The 24,907-nt window shown below is 39.5% G+C and overlaps 1 protein-coding gene across 1 annotated transcript in view; it reads right to left on the bottom strand.

Annotated features, from left to right (window-relative positions):
• Window positions 1-9,116, bottom strand: part of SHTN1 (shootin 1) — a 95,414-nt gene extending 86,298 nt beyond the window's left edge. The window contains exon 1 of the mRNA XM_037496556.2: window positions 8,957-9,116. Coding sequence (XP_037352453.1) covers window positions 8,957-9,014 — 58 coding nt within the window. The 5' untranslated portion in view covers window positions 9,015-9,116. The remainder of the gene's footprint in view (window positions 1-8,956) is intronic.
• Window positions 9,117-24,907: the final 15,791 nt, after the last annotated feature.

Below are 24,907 nucleotides of genomic sequence, written 5' to 3'. Positions count from 1 at the left end.
TCAGGGGAATATCAGGACAGAGAACGTGTTCTAAGGATCATTCCAGTTATCTAATTTCTAACTCCCTAATGCCAACAAAGGGAATTTACTTCCTAAGCTGCAAATTCTGATCTAGCCAGCTCTGGATGCAGCTGAGTGGTTGTTTCAGGAACAGGACAAGTAAAGTTCACAACCACAGGACAACAACCCCTCTGGCTTGGGTGAACAACATTCGAGGTTTTCTGGTTTTTGCACTATCCAGTGTCCCTGGAAACCAACTGGTTCCAGAAAGATTAATAATCATATCTCTAGAATTTGCTCCAGTATTTCCAGCCAATTCTTTCTTGACCTCCACTATCCAACTACATACAGAAGACTACTTACATTTAAATGAAATAAAATTTAAAATTCAATTCTGGCTTGCACTAGCCACGTTTCAACTGCTTATCTGCTTCATGTGGCTGGTGGCTATTGCAAAGAGCATCCGATCACAGCAGAAAGTTCTCTGGATGATACTCTTCTGGACACCTCTGTCCAGATACCCAGCAAGTGCCTCAAACTCAACATGTTCGAGGGTGAACTTTCTTTCCCAACTCCGCTTCCCCAAAATCTCCTTTCTTTTTTTTTGAGAATGACCATTTTATTTTTTATTTTTTTATTTATTTTTTTTAATTAATAAATTTTATTTTTATATTCCCCATACAATTGCAATCCCCCCATTCTGACCCCAATCCCTCCCCTCCCGCTCCCCACCCCCCAAAAAGTGTCTCTGGTTCATAGTTTTTGTTGATTTTGATTTTCACTTTCTTATAGTTATTCATTTTCCTGGTCCCTTATTTAAGTTTTCTAGATTCCTGCTATGAGTGAGACCATCCGGACAAAATCTCCTTTCTGTGTACAGGATCTCCTTTCGTTGGTGTCATGATCTAGTGAGTCCTCGAGCTAGTATTTCAGGGTCACCCTTAGCTCCCCACTTCCTCCCACCTTCAAAGGATCATGTTCACATCTCTTAAAAATCTCTCTCCAGTCTGTCCTTCCTCTACTGCCAGTAGCTCTGCCCTCAAGAATGGCAAAAAACAGCCTTTACCCTCCCAAGTTGACCTGGAGGAGGGAGACGGCTTGCATAGCAACAAAGCAAGTTGGTTGTTTCGTTCTCTTGTTGAGCTTTCATCGCTTCTCGGCCTTTTGGCTAAGATCAAGTGAAAAGCCTCAGCTCACAACCTGGAGCCTCGCTTGCCCCCTCCTCAGAGCCACAACTCACTTCTACCACACTCCAAGCTTCTGAACCCTCTAAGACCTTTCATACCCAGATGCCTTTACAAATACTTTTCCATCTTCCTGCAGTCTTCCCCTTCCCACTGCCCATACCTCTTCCTTGTCAATGCAGCTCAACTATCATTTTTCTAAGAAACCCTCCCCCAAACACTGAGCAAAAATCTGCACTTGTATTTCTAATAAGCAACCACAGTACACTATCCATATACCTGTATTACAGCGTCTATATAGAACACAATAAATTATATAGATGAGCATAAGTCTGTTTTCTTGTATTTCCTGCCATTCATTACTGTATACCTTACACCCAGAAGAACAGCAAGCACAGAGCCAATGCCTATGTCAAATGAATGGCTGGTTTACATAAATCTGCAATGTAGAGTAATTAAGCTAAATATTAATATCACCACTTTGAAAATGCATAAGAAGTAAAACCCCACGGTAAGAAATACTGGAGGGCCTCCCCGGTGGTGCAGCCATTGAGCTGGGTTGCGAAGCTGCCCGCGGCCTCTGCGGCACCGGTTCGATCCCCGGCTGCTCCCCGGCCACCGGAGGAGGGTCCCACATGGTGCGCAGACCTCTCCTGCCGCCCGCTGCTCCCCTCAGCAGTGTACTTTGTCAATCTGGCTGCTCTGCTCCCCGCTTTGGCTCTAATGAATTCTCTCACCCTCCCGCGCTTCTGACTGTGCCCAGTGCATGTATAAACAAAACAAACAAACAAAGCATGCCTCTATTAAAAAAAAAATGATTATATAATTTAAAAAATTAAAAAAAGAAATACTGGAGGCAGAATCAGTCTAAGGATTCCCAAAGTCATTCATGTAAAAAACACCACTGAATACTACTGTGTGTACTGTGCAAAAGCACTATAGCAGAGAGAATCCTCTGGGCTGAGAATCATGCCTTGACGCATCTAAACACCCACATCGAGCGCAATGCCTGACAATGCAGTGGGCATGGGGCAGGTGTGTGTTAAAGGAAGGAAGACTGGCTCCGGGTCTTCACACGGATGCATCATGAGAAAGCGCTAGCTCTCCTCCTCCAACAGGACACCTTCAGAGAGTCACCAACAATAGCCGTAAAAACACGGCCTCATGAGATCTTCCAACGTAGATTCTCACCTAGTGAGCCTGCATCTCTGAGACTCCTGGGGCCTGAAAGACCTCTTTCTCATGGGGATTTGAGGACAAGAGTCAGAACAGATAATGTTCATTTAGGGTCTTCTTGCACACATCCCAAAAGAAAGTCCTGCTCTGAAAGTATGAGGAGAAAGGGAATTCATTCATACCTCACTTGTTAATTACAACACTAGAAAAGCTGGGGAAACACTGCTGGAAAATCTGATCAAAAAACAAAGATGACAGATTTCACATCTGAAAAGAAATTATGGCAAACCTGAAACTCACTCATTACTTGGTAGACTACTACAGTTCAGTGTCAATGAACTAAGGATGCTTATGAAGCACTCTCAACAAACTATATTAATGACTTCACATTAACCAACATAAAGGAAAGAATGTGAATAACTTTTAAGAGACATATATACCCTCCCGGCACAGTAACAGGAAGTTCATGACCCACGGACCCTTCAGCGGGAACAAATGTCCTTCACCCTGGGAAGGCAACAGTAGCTATTGTTGGGGGGAGGGAAGCAAGTTGGGGGGGAGGGAAACTAGCTAAAATATACAACACCATCCCTGATGTCATCTGTATATTTGCATTCAGAATCCATTTTGGAGGTGGCTAGACAACTGGCTTTGGAATGATTTGCAATTCCTTGGATTATGCAAAGAAAAATGAACATATACTTGTAAGACATGACCTGTATAAGAAAAAGACCTCAACAAAACAGTGAAGGAAACACAAGAACAGAATGAAGAAAGTCAAATGGGCTGCAAAAGCCAATGTCAGTGCTGGCAAAAGGTGAGCTGGAGGGGCCTCCCTGGTGGCGCAAGGGGTTAAGATGCAGCACTATGAAGCCATTGCAGCCACTGCAGCAAGAGTTCGATCCCCCAACAGGGAGATGACCCACAAAGCGCAGCAGACCTCTCCTATCTCACCTGCTGCTCTTATTAGCAGTGTATTTCAGTAGATCTGCCTGTTCTGCCTGCCACTGTCTCTAGAGAATCCTCTCACCACCCCCACACACACAGACACTCTGGACTGTACCCCAGTTCTTGTATGCATAAATAAATAAATCTTAAAAAAAAGTGAGCTGGAGACTGGAGAGCAGCAGTAAAAATGCTCATCAGTAGTAAAATGGACAAACTGAGAAGAATGCATACAACAGATTATTAGCCAGTGATACAAAAAAACAAATGAACTACCTACCAAGTCACAAAAAGACACGAAGGAACTTTACATGCATATTGTCAACTGAAAGAAGCCAATCTAAAAAGGCTATGTGCTATACACTTTGAATGATAATGACATTTGGAAAAGGTAAAAGTATGGCACCCATAAAATGATTAGTGGTTGTCAGCCTTTCAGGGGTAAGGAGGGAACGATGAAGAAGTAGAGCATAAGTTTTTGGAAGACTGAAACTGTTCTGTGTGACAATGTAATGGGTGGATATACGTCACACATTTGTCAAAACCCATGGCATATGCAGTATAAAGAGTGAGCCCTGATGTATACTATGATCAATAGTCAAGTGATTAGGATTCTAATATTCTACAATTCTATAATTATTCTATAAAATATTCTAAAAATATTCTATAATTCTAATCCATTGCACCATATAAAAATTTCAGAACTCATGTTTTAGTGTTTAAGGTGCTGAGTCAGCACGATACACACACACACACACACACACACACACACACACACACACACACACACACATTGTTTCTACATTAACCAAAGCCTGGCTATGCAATAAAATAAAATACACAGCACAAAAGTGGAATAAAGCATACAGCACAAAAATGCTTAAACTACACATCTTTTTGGTTCCAACAACATTCCACTTGTCGAAATTTTTCTGCAACTTAACTTATAGGTATATTATACAAGGATAAGAACATCATCGCTACTTTAATGAACTTTAAGTTCATTTAACATCATTTAACATCATCTGATAAACTTTAGATTCTAACAAAATTGCAAAGATAGTACAGAGTTCCCCTATGCCCTATACCCAGTTACCCCTATTATTATCTTACATTAGTATAGCATATTTATTACAATTAATGGTCCAATATTGACATGGTATTATGAACTAGAATTCATACTTTATTCCTCTTTCCTTTTTTTTAACCTGATATTATTTTTGTTTCAGGATCCCATCCAGATACCGCATTACATTGACTTGTCATGTTTCCTTGGGTACCTGTTGGCTGTGACGGTTTCTCAGACTTTCCTAGTTTTTGATAGCTTTGAGAATTTTGAGGAGTACTGGTCAGGTGCTTTTCAGAATGTCCCTCAAGTAAGATTCAGATGATGTCCTCGGGATTAGACTGGGCTCTAAGCTTTCAGGGATAAAGTCAGCAGGAATCCAATCACTGTTGAAGTTGACCTTCATCAGCTGTTGGGGTACTGTCTGTCAGGCTTCCCCACCATGAAGTTACTCTTTCCCCTCCTTTCCATAACTGTGCACTTTAGTTTTCTTCCAAATTATGTTTATTGAGGTCAAGTAGGTTTACATCTTTGTAGCTGCTCCAGGGGTTATAGGTTCAAGCCTCCACAAATGCCTACTTTCTCACCCTGCCACCACCAGTGCCCCAAACATCCTCCACCATGTTCCATTCCCTCACCCTCTCTAGAACTCTATGAATTCTATGATGTATATCAAGTGATACATATGTGCACATACACAATTTCTGGAAAGAAGTTATCACATAAGTCCAACAGTACCTAACTGTTATGGAAATGTATTGTCTTTTCATTTATTTATAAACATGTAAGCAAGTAAGTAAGGACCTATGTGTCCGGGTTGGTTGGCCCCTGGACCACACTTGGAAAATTTGTGGTTAAAGCCAAGTTCGCACTTGACACCAAGGCAACCACTGAGTCAATAACTCCTTCCTATTCACTGACTTCATATGGCTCCAAATTGACAAAGCGCCAGCTTTTCCAGACTGATAAGGTCGTTGTGATAGGCAATAGTTTCAGTCCCTTTTGTTAAAAATAATGTTCTAGCAATTTTCTAACCTGGAAGTCAAAGGAACACTGGAAACTTTCTGAAATTACATACTCAACTCTTGGTTTATTTGTTGGCCATGTCCCAAACTAGGCCAAATTAGAGACTCTTACTGGAATTCACGTGCCTACCACAGTTGCTAGATTAGGAACTCCTCACCAGCGGGGACAAGGTTTTATTACTTCTATATTTCTGCTGCCTAGCACAGTGCCTGGCTATGAATATTCAATGTGTGTGGGTTGAATGAATTGTAAAGGAAATCAAGTACCTTAAACAAATGCTGAACTATGTCTATCATTTTCCAACAGAATTCTAGAGAGGGAGCAAATTGTATGATGTTTTGTAAGGGAAATGTCCACTTTGGTAGCTACAAAATATGCGTCGGAAATAGTACCCCAAGTTGCCATTTCTCCATGCATTAAAGATGTCAATCAGTCCAATAAAATAAAGGCCCCAAAAAGACAAAAGGAGAATTACCTCATTACCTCAACATCTGCTTGAACATAAGCAATCACACACTAGCTAATTTTTTTTAAAGGGACATAATATAACTTTCGAGAAAGACATAATATAGCTAATTATACCATTCACTAGAAGGGAACATACAATGTTTTGAAGTAATTCAGAAGTGGGTGTGATTTATAAGACATAGAGCTTAGGGAATGGTAAGTATAAATTAGAGATTGTTCATATTATGACAGACTCCGTCATTACATTTCACAACTTTTGTCAAAGGCAACCTTATTCACCACACCACTGAAGGCTTCACATTAGGGAAGGCTGCTGTCAGCTCTAGCAGTCAGAGTAGATAGGAATATTCTTTCTGAACCCCCTCCGAGGGAATGGGTTCCAAAGTGAGACTTAAAACTCACTAAGGAAAGACCCATAGGATGAATCCTAAATGGCCAATCATCACGTAAAAAGATTTCAAACCTTACCAGCAACCAGACATCCAAATTTTTAAAAAGGTGCCATTTTTGTTAAGCAGACTTGCGAAAACTAAGAAACTATCAGGCTATGGAAATGCGTGAAACTGCCAGTGGTCAACACTGACCAGTGTGTGGGAAGTGGGCACTGCTCGGGAGAATGTGAACTGGCACAGCCGCCGTCGGGAGTAATTTGGCAAAGTCTAGCAAAACGACATGCCCTTCTAATCCAACAGTTCCATTTGTAAGTGTCTACCCTAGAAAAAAATAACTGGAATTGTACAAATTTATGTGTATGATGACTTGATTAATGACTGTCCACTCTACTAGACCATAAATTGGGTGAGAACAAGGACTTGTTTGATTTACCATCTATGCCCCTCATGCCTGCCTAACACATGGATCTCATCTATGGTAGATACTTGGTAAGTATTTGTTAAAGGAATAAATGACTCAGTTCATTCAGCATTTAAAAAGGAAAATAGAGTATTTCATTGATGATGGGTTTTCTTGTTCATCTTAAATAGGGCAATGAAATTATCCACAATATTAACAGGTAGTTAAAAGTACTGTTTATCTTCAAATATAAATCATAAACACCCTCAGGTTACAAAAGTCATTTGTTATCACAATCTGTGATCCAATAAGAAAAAAATACCCTGGTTTTGAGAGATATAATAATCACACTGTGGGCTAAAGAAAAATCCCAACACCTGTATAACTAGACCAACTATTCCTGGAAAAAACTTTTTTTAAAAAAATCCCAAAGTCTGTTTTATTACCTTTGATATGCCCACAGGCAAGGGACCAGATGGTCTAAAGATTCCAACGCCATGAGTGTGTCTTCCAATACAATATGGAAAGAACCAAACGTGTAGAAATGCTTCCCTTTTCTCATATTTCAAATCCAACAAAGAGACAGAGAATGTGCCCAAAATCAAATTTAAACAACTTTTTGTAGGTAATCTGCACTGTTAATCTAACCTTGAAATTATGTAGAGTAAAAAAAAAGTGAAACGTTTTGTTTATCATTATTTGAAAACTTGCCGTTCATCAAAAAAAAAAAAAAGAAAGAAAGAAAGAAAGAAATGTGGTGTCCATGACAGACATTCCCATTAGTGGAAGGTCCAATAGTCTAGAATGTGATTAAGTGCCTTTACGTTATTGGTAAGGGGGTTAGAAAGCCTACTCAAATACCGATGAAATTCAGCCCCTCGGTAAAGCACTTGAGACATCCCATGGGAAAACTTTCCCCACCCACTAGAGTCACAGATGTTTGTGCTTATGACTTTAGGCTAATGGAGGACAGGCATGGAAGATACCAGGAAGGCAAAGGCCACTAGCATTTATGCAACACCAGAAGATGCTAGATACCACAGAAGAATGTGGTATGTCCATTTCAGGGAGATTAATATTTCCCCCAGGTCAAACACTTAGTAAACAATAGTGTTGAGATATGTTCCCAGGAGGATGAGGGATCCAGTGTCCTTACCAATGGTATCAGTTTGTGGCTTCAAGCAAGAGGTTACAGTCCTGGACAGGACCCCAGAAATCACAGGGTTTAACCCCCGCCTTTAGTCAGGTAAGGCTTTACTATTACCTTTACCATTATTTTCTTGAGCATAACAAGACCTTTGGAAGGGAAGTGGTTCTTGCAAGTTCACAGAACTGATCAGTCCAGACATGAGAAGTGAAAGAATTGGAACAGAACACCAGAGCCACAGAGCCCAGAGCAGGGCCCCTTCCTCCATGTGGACGTGTCAGCAAGTTATTCAGCAAAGCACATGTCCCTGCACATTTCTACTTCCTAAATCTATGGCTCCTCTCTTGATGCATAAGCTCAAGCTACCCTCCTCAGAGCAGCAACACTATTTTCAAATGCAAAATGTTAGGTTCACATTTGACCCGGAATCTCATCAGAAGTGTGGTCCGCGATGAAAATGCTCTATGAAAACAGTCCTTTATGGAGGGGTGATTTCCAGTGCCCGGGTGGCATAGGAATGCATATCCACGGCCTGGCTTTCCTGTGGACTAGAGCCAAGCCTTAACTCAGGAAACCCAGCACAGGCCGGGTGTTGACTCAGTGACTAATAAATTGCTAAAAATGGGAAGTGCTAAAACACATCAGGCCTGAAAATCCTAGCTGGGTAAGGAAAGAAGTAGACCACCCCAGAATGAAAGGCTGGGAAGGCTGGGAAGCAGCAGAGCGGGCCTTGCAGCGCCACGGTGCCAGGGTGGGGCCAAGGCGGGGAGCAAGGCCAGCGCAGCCGACCACGGATCACGCCGCGGGCGCCCAGATATCCAGCCCCACCTGCTCCTCCGGGGTGCCAGGGGGTGGGCAGCGACCGCGGGCCCTCGTCCGCGCCAGACCCTGGTGCTTCCACCTCCGCTCGCCAGCTGAGGCCCCGGCGGGTATCGCGCTGGCACCGCGGGGCCGACTCCCCGGGGCACCCGCCGGTTACCCGCGGCCCGGGCTCCCCGGTGCGCGCGGGCTTCTCCCCCGCGGCAGCGCTACCGGGCCCCCCACGGCGTCGCCCCCCTCCCTCCCCGCGCCCCCCGGCCCCGACCAGCGCCCCGGAGCCGTCCCCGCCCGCGGGCCCCGGCCGCCCGCACCTGGCGCGGCGCGCCCGCCTACCTTGCTCCTTGAGGCTGGTGATGAGCTGCAGCTGCTTCTCCTCGTCCGAGCTGTTCATTTTAGCAGGTGGGGCCGGGAATGAAAGGAAAGGAGGGAGCGACGAGGGGTGCAGGGGGGAGGGGGAAGAAGCAGCAAGATGCCGGGGCGTGCGCCGGGCTCCCCGGAAGTGGGGTGTGCGCCCGCTCCTCCCCCGCCGGCGCCGAGCGCGCTAGTGAGCTCACCCGGCACCTCGGGGCCGCCGCCTCACCTGCCGGGGGCGGGTCACCTGGGGAGGAGGGGCCGGCTGGGGGCGCGGGAGGCGCCGCGCGTGCTCCCGGCTGCGGCGGCCGCGCGCTTCCCCGGGCCGGCGCCGCGGGAGGGCGCAGGGACCCGCGGGATGAGCTTTGGCTGGCGTCTGCACCCCTTTCTTCGCCTCCACCCCTACGACACCCAGGCGCGTAATCAGCAGAAAATCGGCCCTGGGTCTGCAACGTCTTGGGAACCCCACTTTGAGCGCAGCTGTACCGCGGACGCGATGCGTAATAGCGCCCAGGCGTCTCCCCGGTTTTCACATAGGGGACTCTGGGGTGCGGGGGCAAACCTAGGTGATCGCGGGGGCAGGCCGAGTTGGGGTGCACTTGGCACCTGCAACCGCAGACTGACACTCCAGCAGCGCGCGGGGTGAGTTAGCGCGCGGGGAGCACAGGAGGGCGTGGTCCGGCTTTCCAGGGTCCCAGCCCCTTGCGGGGCGCCTCTGCGCGCGGCCCCTGCAGCCCCCGGGTCGCCGGCCGGGGCGCGTCTGGCTCGCACACGCAGGCCCTTCTTGAAGGAGCTGCCGCTGCAGCCGGACAGAGGGAAGCCCAAAGGGAAGCATTTGTCCCACTGCACGGCTCTCGGTATTGTGGGAAGCCTGCTCTGGCTTACACCCTGACCAGAGGAGAGGCGGCCAGTCCTCCAGATTTCAAAATGGCTCTTTCCCGTCCCCAGTTGCTGGTTAGCCATTGGTTGAGTGTGCTGACCTCTTGGAACTTCATGTCAAGAATGGGAATAATACTAATGACCACTTCCCAGGGGGAGTTATAAGGGTTAAGAGGGGAGAGGAAGATATACTAAATACCAAATCCAGAATTTCGCACACAATAGGTGTTCTTTTTTAAAATTAAAATTACAGGTCTGTGAAAAAAGGGGTTGTGGATGCTAATTATAATCTAAAGCAGGCGCAGTTCCTGCACACTGATCATTAGGCATCCCAAATAAGTCCAAATTGAATTACTCACGGAACTTCTTGTTTTTTTTTTTTTTTTTTTTCTCAATACAGCACAGCTCTTAGTGTGGGACTAAACCCGCAGAGCGCTTTCCTCCTTCCTCGCTTGCTTTTTTTTTATGCAAATACCCAACTCCATTTACTGAGTGGGTCTCCCCATGACAGAGGGGGAGGGAAGCTGGAATATGGGTTTATGCTGAAACTGTTATCTAATACTGCTTACCAAATATTAGCTTAAAGCCAACTTTGGGGAAAAAATGACAACCTTCTCTTCCTCGAAAAGGTGATACAATATTTTAGCATGGGTGACCTAGTAACGGAATGATCTAGAAGGGCAGCATGGAATTTTTAAATAGAGTGAATTAAAATGTTGAATCTCTAAGAACAATTCTGGGAGTTTTATTACTCAAACCTTTCCCTAGTTTTTCAAAGATAGCCTGAAATAATTGCAGAGCAGCTACCATAAAGATACCAGAGAGAGAAACACATGACCTTTGCTGTGAGATTATATCATAATCCTTAGAGTTTAAAGATGACCCAGGATTCAACTACATGAACATATGAGTGATATATTCTTTACCTGTGTAAAGCAAAATCTTTTTTTTTTTTTTTTCAGAAAAAAGAAATTTATATGAAAATATTGTAAATGTCCTGGGATGCCCACCCCCGTCCCCGGTCAAGCAGGCAAGAGTCGAGTCACCTGCACAGGCTTAGAGCAGTTTTATCATGTTCTGTGAAGAAACATGCAGGAATCTGATGCCTGCAGGTAACCCAACCTTTCACCCTTTACTGATGATCCAGAAGGCAGCTAAAGATGACTTAAACAATGAATACATAGCATTTGTGTCTCCACAATACATTCTTTAGAAGTCAGGAATATGATTAAACCTCAATTTTTGCCCTCCTCTGCACATAGACAGCATGGACACTTCTTTAGGTGAAGATATGGAATAGGAAAATGTCAACCTGAAAACAAAACCAGAATCTCCCTGTCAAGAGTCATTTTTTACAGTGACTCTCTTCATTTTCTTCTACATGCATGCTACTCTGTAACAAGATATATAAAATGAAGTCAAAGATGTGATTGCTGGGGCAGTTCTCACAGAGTAAAATCTGTGGGACTATTTTCCAGTTTCTGATCCTCACTTTGATTATCTAATGAAGACCTCAACTAACAATCATGGAGGCTTTAATTTCAACGAACTGGGTAACAAATTGTGATCATCTTGTTTTTGTCCAGAAACCAGGAAACCTGTTAAACCTGGTCAGTCACCCTGACTATTGGGCAATACCCCAGAGGCATCCTCCAAATCTAAATAGTCAGAAATATTTTCTCATACTCAATCATATGTGGTCAGAGTGTCCATTAAATACCTGAATTTACTCACAAAGTTCCATTTTTTAAGTGGAACTTATAATCATACAGTAATTAGGTAATACTTTTGGACATTAAGATGAGTTAATTAATTACCAAATCTATAGTGAAACTGAGTGCTTTGGTTCCACACTGAATCTATAGTCCCCTGAAATTAATCCTGTTTACTTTCTTTGAAATTAAACTAGCCTTCTGAAATACAATATGGTATTATCTTGAGGGCACAGAATGAATTATTAGGATGGCTATTAGAGCCAATTATTGGAATTCAGGTCTCCGATTTCCCATTACAATATGGTTTATTTATATGCTATGAATATTGATGGAAAGGATAGAAGTGATATAATTAGTTTTGTTCTGCTTAATAATGCACACAGGGATTTATATTGCAGGCATAGCATTGGATTTTTAACCTCCAAATAACACGTGATTAAAAACCTTTAAAAATATGAGTGTGTGTGTGTGTGTGTATACACAGAGAGGGAGAAAACACACACAGAAGGGGAGAAAAGGACTTTAAGAAATGAATTGAGGGCCTCCCTTGGTGGCGCAGGAGTTGAGCACTGGACTGCGAAGGTGCCCGCAGCCTCTGCAGCGCAGGTTCAATCCCCGGCCGCTGGTGAGGGTCCCACATGGCACGCAGACCTCTCCTGCCGCGCCCACTACTCCCCTCAGCAGTGTACTTCATCAGTCTGCCTGTTCTGTTCCCTGCTCTGGCTCTGGTGAATCCTCTTACCCTCCCACACTTCTGACTGTACCCAGTGCTTGTATAAATAAGATAAATCTAAAAAGAAAAAAAAGAAATGAATTGAAAGGATATGTACCAAACTTGGGATAATGGCTACCTCTAAAGAAGAAAGTAGAGAACCAGTCCAAGGCCTAGTTAGGTAGAGTGGGAGACAGCAGTGGTCAAAAGGAATTTCTCTTTGGTGGTGTGTTATTAGGAAGTTAAAGTAAAATCACATTATTTAGGTAATCTTTTGACTATATATACAAAAGTGATGGAAATAAAATAGTGACTCCTTTGAGCCACTAATTCTACATTAAGGAATCAATCTTATGAGTCTATATGTTCAGAGCTATTTACTGTTAATTATGATATAAGATTGAAGTATTATTTAATAATAAAAAGGATTAAAGTATTGATATGTGCTATAACATGGGTGAACTAAGTATGAAAAGCCAGTCAGAAGCATCCAATACTGTAGGAATTGGTTTTTATAAAATATACAGAATTGGCAAATCCAGAGAGAGAGATGATGAGGGACCATCTAAAACTGTAAGCACTGGAAACATGGACGGGACTGCTAATAAATGTGGGGTTTCTTGTTCAGGTAATGTTTGCGCAACTCTGTGAATAAACACAAAACCGTAGAATTCTATACTTCCCATAGGAGAACTTTATATGATATGTGAGTTACATCTCAATAAAGCTATTATAAGAACATTTTTCAGAGTATAAGAACACTTTAATATACAACTTGTATAACTATTAAATTTAGAAATTAAAAAATTATTCAAATTTTTATGTATATTTGTTTGACTTTTTGCTATACATTTTATATATACTTTACCTTGTACTAAAATAATCTATATATTTATTGAAAGCCATTCCATTATATCAATGGATATTAATGATTTTCAAATTCTTAGGGATTTAAGTTGTTATTAATACTTTTTTCTTCATAAACAGTACAACATTAAATAATAAAAACTACACTTAGGCAAATCATAGTCAAATTATTAAAAACTAAACATATTCAGGTTTTAAAAATAACCCAAAAACATACAAGGAAATCAAAAATAAAAGTGAAAGTAATGGCAGAATTTTTATTATTTGATGTTGTAGTAATTAAAGTATTCAACACTAAACAATGCAAAATTCACAATATTCAGCATCTAAAAATTATAATAAGCAAAGAAGCAAAAAAATATGATCTACAATGAAGAGAAAAATAGTCAATAAAATCACCCAGAAATGAGAGGTGATGAAATTTGCATAGAAGAGCCTTATAAGTAATACTATTTTAAGTCTTATTAATATGATCAAAGATATAAAGAGAAAAAAACAAGATGAAAAGAGGAGGAATTATAGAAAACAACAGTCCAATGGAACTACAAAAGATGACAAATACAAGATCAGAAATGAGAAAAAAAAACATGCGTATGTGATAGGATTTACAGCAAAATAGACAAGCAGAAGAAAAGATCAATGATGAAGAATAGCAATAGAAATAATCCAAAATGAAACTGAGAGAAAGAAAAAGATTTTTTGAAAAATTAAGCACCACAGTCCTGAAAAAGAGGATCGGCCAATTGAACATGAAATTTATATCCCAGAGGAGCTGTAGAATGGTATGTAAAAAATTTACATGTGACAAAAGATATGGGTAAACATATCCCATATTTGATAAGAGGTGAAATTATAGATTGAAGTTTGCTGACTAGTTCCATGTTAGGATCCTCAGGATAACTGCAGATTTCTCATGAAAAAAAAAAAAAAAAAAAAAACCACCGGGAAAACTATGAGGCAGGTGAGATGACATTTAAAGTCCTGAAAATATAGTCAAGCCTCATTTAATAAAGAGGATACTTTCTGAGAAATGTGTAGTTAGATGATTAGATTATTTTATCATTGTGTGAATGTCAAGTGTGTAATTACACAAAACTAAATGAAAGAGCATACAACACTCCTGATGTAAACTGGTGAGATCACTGACATATATGCAGTCCTTTGTTAATAGAAATATTACTATGTAACACAACACAGTATAGAAACTGTTAACCATGAATTATATATCCAGCAAAACTATCCTTTAAAGATTAGGAGAAACTAAACATTCCTAAGTAAAGAAAAGTTGAAGGAGGTCATTACCACTAGACCTGCCCTATAAGAAATGTTAAAGGGAGTCCTTCAGGCACTGTAAAATAACTAAAACTTACATGATGAAACAAATAACTCTGATAAAGGTAAAATTATGGGCAAATACAAGTCAGTATTATCATACTCTTGTTTGTAATTATAATTTATTGTGTACATTATTTAAAAGACAAATGTATTAAAATAATGATAATGTATGTTGTTGGACACATTATATAGATGCAATTTCTGATGACAATAGCATAATAGGAATAATAGTACTATAGGAGCAGAGTTTCTAATGCTATTGAAGTTTTTTTGTTTTTTTGTTTTTTTGTTTTTTTTTTAAAGATTTATTTATTTATTATTTATACAAGCACTGGGTACAGTCAGAAGCGCGGGAGGGTGAGAGAATTCACCAGAGCCAGAGCGGGGAGCAGAGCAGGCAGAAGGACCGAAGTACACTGCTGAGGGGAGCAGCGGGCGGCAGGAGAGGTCTGCGCGCCATGTGGGACCCTCCTCTGGTGGCCGCGGAGCAGCCAGGGATCGAACCGATGCTGCAGAGGCTGCGGGCAGCTTCGCAACCCAGCGCTCAACCGCTGCACCACCGGGGAGGCCCTAATGCTATTGAAGTTTTAAGGTGACATTAATTCAAATCAGAATGTTATAAATTTAAGATATAAATATAACCCCCATGGTAGTCACAAATACCAATAAAATTATACACAACAGAAATCAAAATTGTTAACTACAAAATTTTTGAAAACTAAACAAATGAAGAAATGAGAGGCAAAAAAAGGCATAGTATAAAAAAAATAGCGACATGGTAGAAGTTAATCATTTTTATCCATATTTACTTCAAATGTAAATTAAAAAAGTTTTTAACAAACTTTATTGATTTACCATTGATTCAACAGTAGGTGGGTAAAACATATACACATATCAAGGTGTGATGTTTACTCCCCAAAACAGTTTTTTCAAGAACAATCTGTCATTCAGTACTTAGACACTATTAAGCACCTGCCCCGTACCAGGCATTATTAGGCATGGGTGATAACAGAGGACTACAATTTGGCACTTGCTCTCAACCAAGCCAATCTGTTAATTAAAGTAAACATATTAAAAGATAATTTCTATACAGTATGTTGGGGCTGTGATGGTATTAGTGTTCAGATACAGCAGTGAAATAAAAGAGGCAATGATCAGTGTGTGCTTTCTTGAGGAATGCAATTTCAAGCCAGGTGTTGAAGGATGAATGGTAGTTGCAGGGCATATGCTGGGAAAGAAACTCCAGACGCCAAAAATCATATTGAAATACATCAAAGCAAAAAGCAGCTAGAAGTCAACTCAACGGTGTAGCCTAAACCAGCTAGTTGAAACTGAACTAATTTGCCTTCCTTGAATTAGATATCATCAAATCAGTAAAACAAACTACTAAAGACCAGGTTTCTATAATTGTAGATACGTTTTGCATTTATAAAAGGATCTTAGTCCAGTGAAAGAGAGGGGAACCATATGATCACAATACATATAAACAAACCCTACTTGTAAATACCATAAATAATGGCATGGCAGTAACTATTAGAGCATATAATTAATATCATGAATAAGATTAAGTGAACCTATGTGCTAAGGTAATGTAAATATCCACATGAACTCAAACAGACCCAAATAATGACTCTAGCATAACTTATCTGGGTAAATAAAAGGTCTTACTGTTTTCATATTCTGACAACTAACTAATCAACATTCATTCATTAAAAAGAACATAACTATGATTAAATATAAATTCCAGATAGGAAAGATTCATTTTCAACTTTCCCAGTTGATTAGACACATCAGTAAAATCTTGTTATTGACCCGCTTCTCTGAGGCAGACTTTATCAATCTGGAGGATGAAGGCAGACCACTGATTGGAGGGCAAACCTGAAAAGGATTAAACACTTAGCATGGCATTCTAAAATACTGTAATTACAGTGCAATTAACCATACTGCATATTAAATGTGCAACTCTGAAATGTGTTCAGACTCCCCAATTATAACTAGTTATTCTTCAAAGAATTTTGCCGCCCACATTGAATTTCTCTAGTGCTTCTTTGTTATAATTCAGGTGTGACAGTCACTAATATATCTAAAAGGACAGTTAATAAAAAGTAGGCATTCTTTACTGTAAACCTAACGCATGCATGCCAGGTAATACCCAATCATTACCACTAATAATCATGTTTCAGACAGGTATATCTATTATACAATTGGACTTTACCTTCTTTAAAATAAGGTCAGTGATGCAGAGACAGTGAGATAGAGAAAGGAGTAAAAACCTATGTGAGTCTAGAAACTTGTTTACGTTTATTTTCCCAACTGGGCAAGTCATTTAGTCTCAATGAGTCTTGATTTCCTCATCTGTCAATTGAGGATTATATTTAGCCCAGGATTTGGGTGAGCATAAAAAGGTTTAATTGACGGGAAAAACTAAAAGCTTATCATTCCACCCAAATCTGAGGTGATACTGTATTATGACTTCTGATTACATTCACAAGTGGCAAACATTCATTCTCTTTTCACTGAATAACCTCTGTGTGTGTGTGTGTGTGTGTGTATACACAAGTTACATTTTCTTAATCCATTTAGCCTTCAACAGATAGTTATGTTGCTTCCAAATCTTGGCTATTGTGAATAATGTTGCAATGAACATGGGGTATATAGGTATTTTTGAGTTAATGTTTTTTTTAATTCAAGTAACTATTTGGAAATCAAATTGCTAGATCATATGGTAGCTCTATTTTGAATTTTGAGGAACCTCTATACTGTTTTTCCATAGTGGTTGCAGTAATTTACATTCCTCTCAATAGTTCATAGGGTTCCTTTTTCTCTACATCCTTGCTAATACTTGCCATTACTGTCTATTGGATAGTAACTATTCTAATAGGTGCAAGGTGATGACAGTCTCCCCTTCTCTATAATTTTGCTTTCCATGGTTTAAGTTACCCATGGTCAACTGTGGTCTGACAATATTATGTATGAAAAATAGTGTGTGTGTGTGTGTGTGTGAGTGTGAGAGAGACAGAGAGAACACATTCACATAACTTTTATTATAGCATATTATAATTGCTATGTTTTGTTATTAGTTATTCTTGCTGATCTCTTACTGCATCTAATTTATGCATTAAACTTTATCATAAGTATGTAAATATAGGAGAAAAATAGTCTATATAGGTTTCAGTACAATCCATGGCTATAAGAATCCATTCCGAGTCTTGGAACAATGATTTGCATTTCCTTGATAGTTAGTGATGTTGCATATCTTTTCATTTATCTGTTGGCTAATCTGTAAATGGCCATACATACCACCTATATGTCTTCTGTGAAAAACCGCCTATTTAAATCTTCTCCACTATTTACAAATTGGGTTAGTTCACTTTTTATTTTTTGCTATTGAGTTGTATGAGTTCTTTACTCATTTAGATATTGATCCCTTTTCAGATAGATGATTTGCAAAATTTTCTCCCATTCAACATGTTGCAGTCCTGTTCTGGAATTTCTTTTGTGGGAGGTTTGTGATTACTGATTCAGTCTCTTTACTAGTAATTGGTTTTTTAGATCACCTAGGTCCTCATGATTCAGCCTCAGAACTTTGTTTCTATAAATTTGTATCTTTTTCCAGGTTGTCTGATTTATTGATCTATAATTGTTCACAGTAGTCTCTATGACCTTTTCTATTTCTGAAGTATCAGTTGTAATGTTTCCTCTTTTGTTTATGATTTTATTTGAGCACTTTTTTATAAGTCTAGTTAAAGGTTTTCTAATTTTGTTTACCTTTTCAAAGAACCAGCTCTTGGTTTCATTGATCTTTTCTATTGTCTTTTTTGGTTTCTATGTCATTTATTTCCACTCTGAGCTTTACTATTTCCTTCCCTGTAGTAACTTTGGATTTGGTTTGTTCATTTTCTAGTTCCTTGATATGTAAAGTTAGGGTACTTAAATATCTTCTTGTTTCCTGAGGGAGGCATTTAGCACTATGACCAGGCCACCTAGAACTGCTTTTACTGTATTCCATAAATTTTGGTACATTGTATTTCTAATTCCATTTTTCTTAAGGTTGTTTTTCTATTTTGCCTTCTTCATTGACCCATTGGTTGCTTAGTAGTATTTGTTTAGATTCTATATATTTCTGAGTTTTCAGTTTTCTTTGTGTGATTTGTGTTTCATACCAGAAACTAGTCAAAAGAGATGCTTGGTATGATTTCAATCTTCTTAAAATTATTAAGACTTTTTTATGACCTAACAAATTATCCATCCTTCTTTTATGAATGATAACTTTACAGGATAGAGTATTCTTGGTTGGAAGTATTCTCCTTTCAGCACTGTGAATATATCATGTCACTTACTTCTGGCCTACATATTTTATGATGAAAAATCTGCTTTGGTTGTGGGAGAGCGAGGGCTCCTGTTGTTTTCATGGTCTCTCCTTGCCTAACTTTTGACATTTCAATTATAATGTGTCTCGCTATGTAGAGGGGAAGAGAGGATATGGAATCTGCTTGCTGGAGTATAAAGATGGCATCTGCCACAAAGAAAAAAAAATCCAGAATTAATAAAAGAAAGGCAGCATCTTTCAGATTCTGTAAAGAAGAAGTAGGGCACAAATGGCACCCATCAGCCTCTGTCCCTAGAGAGTACCCCATCAGGCTACTGCTCCTGAATCCTGAATGCTTTAAAATTATGAAGTAAGCCTCTTTCACATAAAGTGTTGGTGCTTTTCAAACAGCTGCTTCTGCATTGGGCCCTTTAGGCAAGTAAGTCTACTCATGAGCTCTATAGGAACCATTTCTCAATTCATCACACTAAAGATTCTGAGTGCTGTGTCTTCTTGTCAACTAATGCAGAATTCATACTAGAAATCTTCTCACATGAAGGGCATCAAAGAATTAGTTTACATTTGGAGGCTCATAGTAAGGGGTTTCTCCTAGAATTCTAGGCTATAATGTACAGTATGTTATAATGGTAGGAAAACAGGCTTTGGATCTGAAAGCCCCTAGTCCTTTAAATAGGATATATTTAATTTTATGGAAAATTCTCTCTGATGTGCTCATTTTCCCCTTTTTACCAAGTTTCACTAAGCATGAGCATTAAGAAAACATGAAACTAGAAGGTGGAAAATCTTACCTTCTTATTCAATTTTCAATGAACTAGATGACACAAATGGCTAAGTAGGAACTAAATAAATGAGGAAAAGAGTGGGAGAGGAAATGAAATGGCATTCTGGGTAAAAGGAATATCATATGCATAGGCCCAAGGTTAGAAAGGACATAGAACATTAGAACATTAGAGTGGAGCAGACAGTATCAAAAGAGAAAGGGAAATTGGGCTGAGTTTTGAAGGTCTTACTTATATTTATCCTGAAAATAATTGGATGATATTAATGGTTTTAAGGAAGGGAATTATATGACCTATTTATACTACAATGACAAAAATGTTTGGAGGAGGCAGGACTAGAAATAGGGGACCATTTAGGAAGCTGTTGCTGTAATGCAGGGGAATAATGAAGGCCTAAACTAAGGTTATGGGAAAGAGGATGGAAATATGTCCTGAAAAGATATTTAGAAGATAGAATTGATAGCATTTGGTAACATAGAATATGGGCAGTGAGTAAGATGAAGAGATCAAAGATCAATCTGTAGAATCATGCGGATTTCTGGCATGAACAATTGGGTGGACAATAGTAACACTTAACTGAGAGAGGAAGTACATGATGAGGATTAGCTTTTAAGTATGACGATAGCTTAGTTTGAGACATAAAAAGCCTGAAGGACTTTCAAGGCATCAGAAAAAAGCTACCAGAAATAGACTCTTGGGTTCAGAGACCAAGACAGGTCTGACCCAGCAAGACTAGAAATGGGGATCCTTTTAGCACACATGGCGGTGTGAAAATATACCACCAAAGCTATGTGTGTGTGTGTGTGTATACATATATATATACACATATATGTAAACAACTGAAAAATTAATAACATTTGAGAGAAGATAATAATTATGTGAGCAAAAAAAAAGTCATCAACTAATTTCAATCTGGATTCAAATAAAGCAACTCTAAGAAGGTATTTTGAGATAATAATAGAAACTTAGGAAGTATTAGATGATTAAGTAACTACTGTTAATTCTGGTTAGGTAAAAGATTGGTATGATGGTTGTGATTTTTAAAAGCCCTATGAAATGTAAATTGAAGCACTTACAAGCAAAATAAAAGATGCAAAATGTCAATAATTGTTGCAGGTGATTGAGTCAATGAGCATTAATTAAACTATTATCTCTACTTTCACGCTTGAAAACAAAATTTTTTTAAAGAGGTATTTACCTTTAGAGGAAACAGTGAGAAATAGATATAAAGTTGCCCTGGAATGAGAAGGGGAGAAAAAGCAAAGTGAGGTGAATGGCAGCTGGCACTCTTCAGTGAGGAGTCACTGAAGAGATTACAAGACTCTGCTGGAGAAACAGTAGAAAACCCAAAGCAGATGATGCCTGAGATGCCAAGGGGAGAATGGTAAGAAGGCATAAGGAAACAATAATGTCAAGCAGTATAAAAAACAAGTAAGAGGAAGGCTGGAAAGGATTCATTGCACTTAGCAGCCAGAATGTTCCAATGACCTTTACTAAGTTAGTCCATTGTGGTGACGGACACCAATCTTGGCTTTCAGTACTCTGAAGAATGAACATGACACTAGGAAATGTGGAAAGGGGTAGAGCTTTAGTGGTAGAGCTCTAAAGAGGATGAGGAAAAGATTATAGCTAAAAGGGAAAAGGGATAGAGAAATGGATTGCATTCTTGAGCCTGATGTGAAGAAAGAAGGGGTGGCCTTAGTCACCTTACTAGTCATGAATCTGTACAGGTCCTATTTGTAAAATGCAATAATCATTAGAAAAATCTTTCAGAATTCAAACAAAATACTAGTGAGGATCTTCAGTAAACTCTCAAGTGTCATATATGTTACTATTATTTAATAAGTAAATGATTACTATTAAATTCATGAAGTCTAAGCACCTTACCATTATGCTTGCTTCCTCTCCATAACCAAAGATGATTATATCTTCAGGAGTGTAAAGGAAAAGAGAGAGATCAGAGCAAAATAGCTAGTGAGGATAATCAGAAAATAATACATGCCATTTTTCTGCTGGGCATGGATGAGGTTAGTGATTTATTCCATAAAGTAAATGAATCAGTAACCATTTTTATTAATGGTAAACGGGAAAAACATTTAAAGCCTAGCAATATGTAGCCAACAGATTGTACATATTACAAAGGCAAATGTAATAATAAAAGAAGTAGAGTTCTATAAAAATTAAATAATGAAAATGGTATTCAGAAATCCATTAGCAAGGAACTATGATGCTAGGAAAAGTAGCACTTCCAATGTAAGCAAAGACCTTTGCTTTTAAAATCCTTAATGAAGATGAGTCCAAAAAACAGTACTAAAAGCTGTAGGAAAGTCTTGAAAATAACTATCAAAAAAAAAAAAAAAAATCCAGGCTGCCACGTTGATTCCCATAATGGACCCTGAAGTCAATATCAAGCATGTTAGTTAAATGGCTGCAAACCACCACTAAATGGATATCGAGGTACATTTGTGTTTCTCTTCTGGTGTGTGTTCTTATTTAAATCAAAGCCTATTGATAAAACTAAAGAATTTCAAATCTTTAGATTCTGGTGTGAAACCACAGTGGAGATTTCCTTTGGGCTGCCTGTTGGCGCGTGCGCTATACGTTCCTTTTCCTCTAGTCCTCTTCGTGTTGCTCTCACCTTTCCTTTTTTTTTTTTTAAAGATTTATTTATTTATGCATACAAGAACTGGGGCACAGGTCAGAGATGCGGGGTAGGTGTGTGAGAGGACTCACCAGAGACAGAGTGGGGAGCAGAACAGGCAGACTGACTGAAATACACTGCTGAGGGGAGCAGCAGGCGAGTCAGGAGAGGTCTGCTATGCCATGTGGGTTACTCCCTGGCTGGCTGGGCATCGAACTCATGCTGCAGTGGCTGTGGACAGCTTCATAGGTTGCGGCTTAACCCCTTGCACCACCAAGGAGCCGCAGCCCCTCACCTTTCCTAACCACGTCAAGCTACCACCAGAAATTTAACTAATTTCAGTTATTTAACTTTTTATCATGAGTTGTAATCAATTTGGACCCCTATTCAAAAGGCGTTCGTAATTTCAAAGCTATGTCTAATTGTAAAAAGGAAGTCTCCATAGTCTGGTAAAGACTATGGATGCAAGCATATACTCTCCTTTGGTGAAGAAACAGGTGCTTCTGGGTTCTTGAAATCACACCCCACTGGCTGCAGCCCCCCAGAGTGGATGCAAAAGATCATTTTGGAAGTAAAGTTTCTGACATTCATACTTAACTATGACTGTCAGCCCAGTATTTTTTACTTTTAGATAATTGTGACTGCACTTAACAAGGAAAACTTTAGTTCAAAAACATGAGTGCAGGCTCTCAGCTCACTATCCCAGATTCATTCAAGTTGTCAGCAACAAAACTTTTCCTCTTCCTGGAAGCAGACTCCGTGGGGATGAAGTAGAGAAGGAAAGTATTAAGTCCTTTCAGAAAGTATTAAGTCCAGAAAAGAGTGTGTCATTCCCCACCAGCCCACACGCCAAGGGCCCTGAAGCAGCTCCACAGATGTTGGTTTAATAAGGATCCAGAATAGACATGGAGATTTTTTTTCCCTCCAAAAAAGATTTCGAGAAATCTGAATTGAAATAAAATTTTGCTTTATTTTATAATCAAATGTCTTATTTATTTTTTCCTACCTTCTTTAACAATGTAGGCAATAATCTTACATGAATAATAATGCAATTTCATAAAATGGCATTTTACAAGACAAGTAAAAGGAATGTTTGAATTATCTTTGTAAAGTAATTTTCTATGTTCTCTTGCTATCAATTATGAAGTTTGCTTATGTTTGACACTTGGCATTGTTGAAATGCTTTTTAAATCGGATTTGAAAATATGTGTTCAGTAACTCCTTTATAAAGACAGTGTCAAAACAAGTTCAAAGCAGGAGATACGCTCTGCTTCATGGCCCTACAACTGGTAATTAGACAGTAAAGGGAATGAAACCTTTTGCTTACCGAGAACTATGCTAGATCGTCTAATGGAATTAGTAAGTGATAAGAGCAGGACTGACCCCTGATCTACCTGGCTGTAAAGTCCTCAATCCTTCTGCATTTGTTGATGAACTGAGGAATTTTTTGGCGACTGCTCAAACATCAGAGCTGGGTTTTCAGACCTCAAATCATATTATATAGGCAGCTATTTACTTGATAAGGGCTCTGTTGCTTACCCAGTAGAGTTCTCCTGAGGTCTAGAATCCTGCTATAAATCCTACTATTGTATATGTCACTGCAAATGTATTTGAACTGACAGGGAGCATCTGACAGTATAAATCCCATGTGGTTTTCATGTAAAAGACAATAATCTATTAAACCCTTTCTGAGACGTCATTCTGTGAAATTAATGTCTAAGACGTTTCTTTCATTCATACTTAACTATGAATGTCAGGCCAGTATTTTTTACTTAGAGATAATTGTGACTACACTTAACAAGGAAAACTAGTTCAAAAACATAGGTGATTTTACCTAATGAGAGAACCAGTATAGGTCCCCAATTAATGAGTTAATAGTTCAATTAATTATTCATCCATTCAAAAAATAACTTCTCTTTTAATATTTTATTTAATATAATTCTTACATCATTTTTCATCTTTGTACAATGTATGCATTTTCATTTTGGTTATATTCCCCATACAATTGCACCCCCCCCTTATTTTGACTCTAGTTCTTCCTCTCCCTACCCCTCTCCCTCCCCCGTAGTGTTTCTCTGGTTTATAGTTGCTTGTTGATTTTGATTATTACTTTGCATTGATTAGTCTTTTTCCTGGTCTCTTATTTAGGTTTTCTAAATTCCTGCTATGAGTGAGACCATCCGGTAAAAAAATAACTTCTTAAATGCCTGTTGTGCACTAGACCCTGTCTAAGCCAACTGAAGAGAAAATAAAAGATATTTTTTATTGAGCACCTTAAAAGTACAACAGGCAGGCCTCCTTGGTGGTGCAAGGGGTTAAGCCGCAACCTATGAAGCTATCTGCAGCCACTGCAGCACGAGTTCAATCCCCGGCCAGGGAGATACCCACATGGCACTGCAGACCTCTCCTGTCGCGCCCGCTGCTTCCCTCAGCAGTGTATTTCATCAGTCTACCTGTTCTGTTCCCCACTCTGTCTCTGGTGAATCCTCTCACACCTCTAACCTGTACCCCAGTTCTTGTATGTATAAATAAATAAATATTAAAAAAAAGTACAGCAGGCATTTTTCTAAAGGCTTTTACATGAATACCTCAGTTTATCCTCCAAACAATCCATGAGTTACTAGCCTGTCGCTGACACTTCAAAGGTTAGAAGCAAGAGTAAAATCGAGGACCCT

Source organism: Talpa occidentalis, unplaced genomic scaffold (assembly GCF_014898055.3).
Source record: "Talpa occidentalis isolate TD23 unplaced genomic scaffold, MPIMG_talOcc4v2.1 talOcc4.8, whole genome shotgun sequence".
Classification (NCBI taxonomy): Eukaryota; Metazoa; Chordata; class Mammalia; order Eulipotyphla; family Talpidae; genus Talpa; species Talpa occidentalis.
Note: the sequence above shows the minus strand (reverse complement) of the source record. Positions and strands in the feature narration are given on the sequence as shown.